This window comes from Biomphalaria glabrata, chromosome 14 (assembly GCF_947242115.1).
Source record: "Biomphalaria glabrata chromosome 14, xgBioGlab47.1, whole genome shotgun sequence".
Lineage (NCBI taxonomy): Eukaryota > Metazoa > Mollusca > Gastropoda > Planorbidae > Biomphalaria > Biomphalaria glabrata.
In genome coordinates, this window is record NC_074724.1 from 28974655 (window position 1) to 28983982 (window position 9328).

General features: G+C 32.1%; 2 protein-coding genes across 2 annotated transcripts; both read left to right on the forward strand.

Moving 5' to 3' along the window:
• On the forward strand, positions 1-2066 carry LOC129922721 (uncharacterized). Its single transcript, XM_056009661.1, has 4 exons — positions 1-20; positions 1000-1115; positions 1327-1385; positions 1779-2066. The coding sequence occupies exons 1-4, from the start codon at positions 1-3 to the stop codon at positions 2064-2066; spliced, it is 483 nt and encodes a 160-aa protein (XP_055865636.1).
• Positions 2067-2206: 140 nt separating this feature from the next.
• Positions 2207-8784, forward strand: LOC106065370 (serine-rich adhesin for platelets-like). Its single transcript, XM_056009416.1, has 9 exons — positions 2207-2268; positions 2416-4381; positions 4599-4642; positions 5059-5128; positions 5250-5353; positions 5700-5799; positions 6098-6267; positions 6867-6990; positions 7853-8784. The coding sequence occupies exons 1-9, from the start codon at positions 2246-2248 to the stop codon at positions 8123-8125; spliced, it is 2874 nt and encodes a 957-aa protein (XP_055865391.1). The 5' UTR covers positions 2207-2245; the 3' UTR covers positions 8126-8784.
• Positions 8785-9328: the final 544 nt, after the last annotated feature.

The following is a 9328-nucleotide window of genomic DNA, read 5'->3' on the forward strand; positions in this document are numbered from 1 at the left end:
ATGTTTCTTGTGAGGATTAAGTAATGAAGCATACAATAGATGGGATGAATTTTCCAAATTTTCAAATTTAAAACAATCATCTAATCGAGAAGTTATGATATTAAATCTAACTAAATTGAACCCTAATGTTGAAATGTTACACAAACTTGCTATCCAATAGGCCAGTGTTTCCCAAACTTTCAACATATACCAAATAGGCGTACCCCTTCAATAATTTTCGTAAATCTAAGTCCCTTCCCCCCCCCCCCCTTAAAAAATAGAATAATTGTTGAAAATAATAAACGAACTTTGGGAAATACTGCAATAGGCGTTTTTTCTTTTTTTTTTTTTAGTCAATTCATATAATGCATATTAAATCTTATTTTGCTTCATTTTAATGTGAATTTCATCAATGAATGGCCTAGAAATAAGTGAGAAAAACCCAAATGAAGTTGAAGAATTTTCCAAAAAATGCAGGGGGTCTACCGAAGAATGGAAAACATGGCAAGGGGTCTACGAGACAAAAAAGTTTGGGAACCACTGATCTAGATCATCTAGTAATCTTTAAGATTAATCTTAGTGATATTAGTGAAGTTAGTCGGTTTAATAGATTTCTATTATTATTATAGGCCTACTTAGAATTTATACTTTTTTTTTATAGTTAACTTAGTTATAGGCCTACTGACTAAGTTATACTATTATGATTATCTATAGTCTATACTCATAGACTTGGTCTACTGTCACGGTCTAGACTAGTCTCCTAGTCCTAGTAGGACTTAAACTGAGTAACTGTAACTCACTGAGAGTGAGAATAAGTAACTTTTAAGTCTTCTTGGATGTCTTAGTCAACTTATTAATTTAAAAGCATTACTAAATTGACTAAATCTAAAGCCTTAGCCTTAGCTTAGATGATCAAGCCCTAGATTTAGGTTTAGTTCTAACCAGATGTATATTTGTCTAGTGCTCTAGAGATTCGATTAGATTTGTCGTGAGCAACATATTTATAACTATTTTTAACAGAGAGGTTTCTCAAAAGAAACAGAGAAAAAATAGAGGTACTAAAGGTTCAGTCCAAGAGGTGGATAAAAAGTTGGATGTCACTGTCACAGAGGCAAAACCATCTCAAGATAAAGAAGGTGAGATGAGGATCAGGTCCTTAGTTTTATTATGATTTCATTTCTGAGATATGTCGTAAATAGTTTCTCTTATAGACCGCATGTTAAGAACTTAAATTTAAAAGAAAAAAAAACTTTATTACTACAAGGGTTAATTATGTAAACACTAATTTCTTTTTGTCTTGTCTAAAGTTACCTAGTAAATTTAAATATGTTTTTTTTTATATTAAAGATGCCACTAACGCCAAAAAAAAGGAACCAGCCCAGTATGAATACTTCGATTACCGTGTGGTAAGTTTTTGTGCCATATTTCTTGTGACATTACACTAAACTATTTGTTATTGCTGTGGAATTCATCTGGTAGATTTTATTAATTGACGTCATGTGACAAAAGTAAACACCATCTGAATAATGTATGCATTAACTAACATTTCATGATAATTGGGGTGAGGTGGTAGAGGAACAGGATGTCTCTGATTCCTATCAACTACATTGGGTACCTGTTACTGGTTAGGGAAAGTAAAGGCAGTTGGTCATTTTACTTGTCACATAACAACCTTGTTAACCTTAGAAACAGAATTTATTGTCTGGCCCATGGGTCACTGGGTCTGATAGGAAAACTTTACTTGTACTTTATTTATGTATTAGGTATAGTCTATAGAAACTTTTTTTTTGTTTATCCAGTACCTCGCGGAATCAGATGAGGGGTATACTGAAGTTGTTAGGAAGCACAAGCCAAGACGTAATGTATCATCGCTGGATAAAACCTCATCAAACAAAGATAGCTCGTCCTCCACTGACACAGAAAAAAGAAAAAAGGAATCCAGACGGTCCAAAGGCAAATCTTCTGCCACTAACACTGATGTTAAGAAAAAGGAAAATTCTCCCCAGAACATTGGCAAGTCTTCAACTGCTAACCCTGGCAATATGAAAAAGGAACCCACCAGTACTAAAGAAACTGCTAGAAAGTAAGTAACTCTTCTAAACGAATATATAAGTATTTATATTGTGAAAGGAATATTATCGAGTACTAAACATTTAGGAACATGTTTTAGAAATCTATTTACATGCACTTTTATGTCATTCATAGTTCAAAAAGATCTGCACCAAGAGCAAGATCAAAAGCTCAGAGCCACACAGCAAGCACCAGGATGACTGACTTATCAACTAGCAGGTGCCTACTTTTTTTTTCTATGTTCAACCTTTAAAGCTTACCCAAACAGATTTATTTTATTCTAGATGGTAATAAAAATATTAAAATAACAAGCTTAATACTTTTATTGTTTTTTTAGTACCTAAGTTTACTTTTTAACTCCTTTAGGCCCTCTGCCAAGAATCCTAATGTTGAAAAACATCAGCCGTCTGACAAAAGTAATAGCTCACATTCTGACCCAAGCAGTACAGCTAGTACACCAACTTTCCCTAGTGTTTCAAAACCTTTTTTAAAAGGCATCACAAAGAGCTTTTCAAGTGTAGTTGCTGGTACAAATGCCTCAAGCACCACCACCAGATCACGCACTATATGGAATAGTAGTATTGGCAACACTTCAGCAAAGAAAATAGCTTCAGTGTCAGACTCAGGTTGGGTAAAAAATTCAACCCAGAAGCCTTCTCAGCAGTCATCACGAGGTGTTGTAAAACTGTCAAACCAGTCTCAGCCAGACAAAAAACAACCAGAGAAAAACCAAGAGATGTACGGCAGACCTTTTGATGAAAAGGCTACCTATGAAGATGAAGATGTAGGATTTATTTTGCAGGAGTCGACTGATAAAATCCTCCATGCCAACTCATTAGAAAAAAGCACATCATCAGAATCAAGTGTAGATTCGTTAACAAATTCAAGCCATGCTTCCTCCATTCACTCACTCTTGGGTGTCAATGATGACGCTTCAACTCATTCTGATCTAGAGAAAAAGCAAGAACTAGTCAGCAGCACTTCAGATGAAAGAGCTAACTCCGAAGACAGTGATGATGGATTGACAAGCCTCCAGTCTCATTCCAACTCATCAGAAAAAATCACCTCTTCTGAGTCTAGTGTAGATTTGTTAACAAATTCTAGTCATGCATTCTCCATTCAATCACTCTTAGGTTTCAATAATGAATCTTCAACTCAGTCAAATCTAGAGAAAAAGCGAGAACTAGTCAGCAGCTCTTCAGATGAAAGAGCTAGCTCTGAAGACAGTGATATTGGATGCTCAAGCCTCCAGTCTTATTCTAACTCAGCAGAAAAAAGCACATCTTTTGAATCAAGTGAAAAGTTGATAACAAATTCAAGCCCTGCTTTCTCCATTCAGTCTAATCTAGAGAAAAAGGAAGAACTAGTCAGCATCTCTTCAGATGAAAGAGCTAGCTCTGAAGACAGAGATATTGGATGCATAATGTCACCAAACAATTCCTCTCAACCAGATGTGAACTGTCACGTGATAAATGCATACACTGATGTTGCTTGGCATAATTTTGTCAGCCAAACTGAAGCTTTCTTCCAATCTCTACAATCTGAATTTTATAGAAAACAATCAACATACCCAGAGTTTAAGATAGAGCAAGAGCTAGTGAGCAGCTTTTCAGATGAAAGAGCTACATCCAAAGACTGTAATGCTGAATGTACAGGTCTGGAAGCGATTGGACCAATTGATTTGAGTCTCAGGCCACAGTCCCAATCCACCGCTTCAGAACAATTATGTAATCATAGTTTTCAAGACTCCCTGATAAAGTCACCAAACAATAATTTGGTGGTCTCTCTGCCTAATGAGATGACCTCTCCAGTGATGAATGTTGATGTCAATGATGCTTGGGATGCTTTTGTAAACCAAACACAAGCTTTCTACCAAACTGTTGATGGCCTACAATCAACCCATCCTAAGCTTGAGGAAAATCAAGATGAAAGAGTTACCTATGAAGATAGTGGTGTTGTATGGACAAGCCAGGGAGCAATGACATCATCGGACATGAGCCACAAGCCACATTCCACCTGTTCAGATCAATTAGAAATGCTATGTATATCTATACAAGACAACCTTTTAATGTCACCAAACAATCCCTTGGCCAGCTCTCTACCAGATGAGATGACCTCTCCAGTGATAAATGCTGACATTGCTAACACTACAAGGTTCTTTGAAAACCTGCTTCATCCACAAGATTTTTGTCGTACACCTGGAAAACAGAGGAACACTTCAATGATTGACAACTGTACAGAAAAAAAAGCATTTGGTAACCCATTTCACGTTCCAGCCTTTGACTCTCCATTTCCTTATAGTGACAGAGGGAGGAAAATTTCATTGAATCAGGTATAATCATTATTTCTTTTCTTAAAATATATATTTCTTTCCAAATATTCTTCATGGTGAAAAAATTTACTTAAATATAAATACATATATACCTACTTGTAGTCTTAAATATGCTTAAAGTTTTATATAAAAAAATTTATTCTTGCTTAATTGCAATATATATTTTTTACCAGATCAAATTTGTTTGTGTGATTGAATTTTTAAATTTACTTTACAGAATACTCTGGCCAGCAGTGTTGGACATTCAGACATTTGGCTTAAGTATGTTTTGCATATTATTACATATTATTATTATAAATTACTATTCAAAATATTACCTTGATGATTGATCTAGTATTACTAGTAATTAAACATTTTTTATCACAATAAATCATATCAGGATTGATCATTAATTTGTATCAATAAAAAGTAAAAATAAAAGTGTCTTTATAATTGTAAATTACATTAGATTTTGTGTACAAATTATCTCTATAAAATAAACAAATTTAACTTTAAACCAAGCAATAGTTAAAATAGTCTAGATAGCTGCCAAGTTGAGTGGTTTTTGTATAATTAGAATTAGGTCTTAACATGTTCAAACATTGGTGGTGCAGCACTACTTCTTAGTTGTCTTGCTGATAATTACTCAGTGGATCAAAAGGCAAAACATTATCCACAAATTTTCTCTTCTCTTTTAGCCATTCCATTGTTTTTGAAAGTCTTCAGCAGGAGCTTGAAGATGAAAAAGATTTGCGCCAGGCTGTTGAGGTTAGTTGTGTTGTTATTTTAAAACATCTCTGTGATGTTCTTTAATAGAAATACTTTGTGCACATTTAATGTAGCCATGTTTGACCTTTGTGTTAATATTTGGTTCCCTATATGTCCACAGAGAGAGGGTTTGACATCACTTAAAGTGGAAAGAACAATATGGCTCGAAAAGCTTAAAAATGTTGCGCTGAATAATATTAAGAATCTTGAGGAGTTAGTTAAAAGGTACTTATATTGTTATGTTGAGGAGTTAGTTAAAAGGTACTTTTAATGTTATGTTGAGAAGTTAGTTAATGTTATGTTATCTACCCTTCCTCCCTTCACACTTGTACTGTAGACCTACTTATCATGTTAATCTTGGCTGGGTTTAGAAAAAACATTTTCTAGTGAGCTAGGTCTGAAAAGAGACAAATTATACCAACATAAATGAATTGGACCATAACACGCTGAGCATGAAAGATGTGCTATAGAAAAACAATTAAAATAAGATTAAATAAATAGCTTGCCTGCCTAATCTAATTAAGTAAAAGTATGTTTTTTTAATTATTGATTAAATTTTGTTATGTTTTAGTGCTGGACAGAAAGATGACCGTTATGGTTACTCTCAACTGAAACAGAAAATAAGAGACTGGACTCTGCACTTGGAATTTTGTGACCAAGGTTTAATTGAGGTAAATATAATTTGTTGTTGGTTCTGATTTCTTTGAGAGTTTTTGGATTGTAAATTAAAATTACATTGATAATAAATAAATTGTCTTTGTAATCCTTACATAATATGATATATTTTAATATATATTATAATATTCTAATATTTATAGTAATTATTATTCAAAGAAATGTGAAATAAAATTTGTGTGCCAAATAATTTGTGAACTTAAAAAAAAAAGGAATTAATTATCAGAGAAAGTTAATGTAACTTAAAACACTTCCATATATTGGTAATAAGTTATAAGTTTTTTATTTGTTTAGGCTACACAAGGGGGACTACAGATGACAACTTTAGAAAAATTAATGGACAGCCTTCAGGTATCTTCAGCACCAATCAGTATTTTTAAAGAAGCTCCAGTTAGCCCAGTTTTACTAGAGCGATATGAAAGCGTCACAAGGGCCATCCAAAGGTCCTTCCCTGGTTACCCAAGGTGAGTCTCTATATGTAGTGGTACTTATTACTTGGATAAATTTATTTATTGAAATAAATTACAATCATATTTCTGGTTAAAATTGTAAGGAATTTAGTCTTTTTAAAATAGAAAGAAACAAAGGCCAAAACTTAACCCTGTACACCAATTAATTCTGCTCCATATTTGAAAGGAAAGAATTATTCAAATCATAAGACTGTACATAAACCATTTTAGTTGTCTCTCCAGAATTAGATTTCTTCTGAATGCCTTTTTGAATTTATATTCAAACCCTTATAAAAAAAATAAGAATATGCTGGTGCTGATGGCACAAGCAAATTATGTCTGTAATCTATTATAAAATGTAGCTCTAACTTTCAATTTTGCAAAAAAAAAATTTTTTTTCAATGATTGATTCTGTCATTAACCTGATGTATATGTTTTCACTAACATTTGACAAATAGTTATTTACAACTTTTCTGCTGATGATAATAACCATCATTTAGGATTTAATTTTTTTTTTAGATTTAACTCCTAATAATGAATGCTGCATTCACTTTTTTATTATTGAAAAATGTTATTAAATAACATATTAATAGATCATTTGCATTTCCTTACAGGAGCTCCATTATTACTAAACTTGAAGTGATAAAAGCACTCTCTGGTGGAACACTGAATATGTTCAGCAACTATCACCTGATCAAAGCCATAACAAATTCAATAATTCAGGACAGGGTGCAACAGGTAGGCACAAACTTAACTTCTTTTTCAATATAAAACTATAGGCCTACAATATACCGATGTTACCAATCATCTATTGGTGTGTCCATTCTATATTGCAATGTAAGTTGGTACCCTGGTCCTTTCATGAGGCACAAAAGCATAACCAGTCAATCGTTACTTTTTTAATTCTCTCTATAAACAACTTTTTTTTTTTTGGCAAAAGGGGGGGGGCACTATATTACGATTTATCAAGAAAAGGAGTAAAATAATTAAATACATAACTATTAACTAATATTGCAATGTGTGTTGATGCCCTTGATCTTTGTTGTATATTATGTTAAAAAACTCAATGCCTGGTTTTGAAATTCATACTGAAGTCTAAACTTTACTCTACAAAAGAAAATCTACACTAAGAATGAGTACTTCTTATAAAAAGTTTTTTCCTTATTATACCAAAAAGTTGTTTCTTTTCATTGCAAGCAACAGTCTTACAACTCAGCCCATTCTTTGGGATTGCTATCCACAATCATTGTCAAAATAAGAGGAATCTTTTTATGTGTACATTTCCCTCTTTTTTAAATGAAAGGAAGTTTAAAGATTATTGATTTTGTAAAACCTGTGTTAGTACCAGCAGGACAATAAATAGTATTTACAGTTTAAGTGTTCTAAAACAAACCCTTCCACAATTTTTTTGTCTGCTGCAATTGAACTTTGTCATAATTTCCTCTAAGGGAAATAACTCATGTAAATATATAAATGTACAATGTGTAGTAAATCCTTCAGTTGGTAATATGAAGCAACTCTTGATTTTCTTGTACTATTTCTTTTATAAATCTTTTTTTTGTCTGTCGAGTGCTTACCTTTTGTGATCATTATTCCTCAGCAAAACCTAGCTTCTAACTACCTTGCTTCATGCAGAAGAGTTTACTATACTGCCTCAGGACCAAGATATAGTTGTTTAACTTCCAGTAAAAGAAGATGTAGGACAGCGAGTCGCAGAGGTGGCCATAAGTCAGCAAGTCAGAATGATGAACAAGGTCCAAGTCAAAAAGGTTGCCAAAGGACAACAGGTCAGAAAGATGGAGGCCAAAGTAAAAATGTTGGCCAAAGTAGATCAAGTAAAAGAGCTAGAAGAGTCAGAATGTTTTTTTTATAATCTATCTATTGGTGTGATGAAACCATCCCAATTGATCAGTTGAATATAAATTGTGTGTATTTGTCTTTTATGTATTTTTACTGAGACTTAGGCTTACTATGATGAATCATTAGTTTTAATTTTCAATGTATTAATTTTTTGTATTTAGGAAAAATATCAATGGCTTATTTATATGCATTTCCCTAAACAAGTTATACTTTTTTCTTTCATGCTAATTCCCACAATTTTTCTGGCCACATCGAGTTCTATTTCTGCTTCAACACTTTATATTCTTCTGGATCAGTTATGCTAGTTTTTGTTTATATTTGGTTCTCAGTGATTTAGAAACTGATTAGGAAGTTATTGACTGGTTCTATCATTCTGTCATTTTCACAGTGTGTTTATCACACTACCTTATTAGTATTTGTTTCTTTGTATTTGTATCTTATTGTTTGGCTGATTGAAACAATTATTGAATTTATAATAATAGCACAGCAATATGTAAAAAAATAATTGATCATTTATAGTTATAAGGATTTTTTAAACATATTCTCCGGCTAATTCTAAGATCCCCCGACATTTACTTGCATGCTTCAAAGCTAGATTTTTGTGCCTTTTAATAGATTTGTAACATTTTTTAAATTCGCTTTGAACATCAGTATTTATTGATAGACCAAATATTTAAATTATCTCTTGATGTACATTTATTGACTTTAAATAGATTTTACTCTTCATAGGAGTGAATCCCTTTTGTGTTTTTTTAATTAACTAATTTTTCTAAAATTTCTCTCATTTAATTCTTTTGTGCATTGATGATTTTTTCTTTGTTTTCTTTTTATATTTGATTTCTGTTAAATATTTTTAATGTTTCATTTTTTTATGTTGATGTTGTGATATGAATTTTTTTAAAATGCATTTTTTAAATGTCTATATCTGTGTTTCATTTGTGAACCTAAAAAAAAATAACTATCAAATTATGAAATCCTGTCAAATATGGTTGCCATTTTTTTGGTTAGCAAATTTTTTTTTGTAACATTAAGTAATCAATAAAAAGATTAAACTTTTGATATAGTTTTCTTTAATTTATAAGATAGCACTCTTGTTGTTGTGTTTGTGTGTGTGTCTCTATTTCTTTAGTATAAAAATTTGGAATTCTAGTCTAGTCATTAAAAACTTTTCAAAATGAGCTCATTAAAATTAAAAAAAAAAAAACTTGCTTGTAAA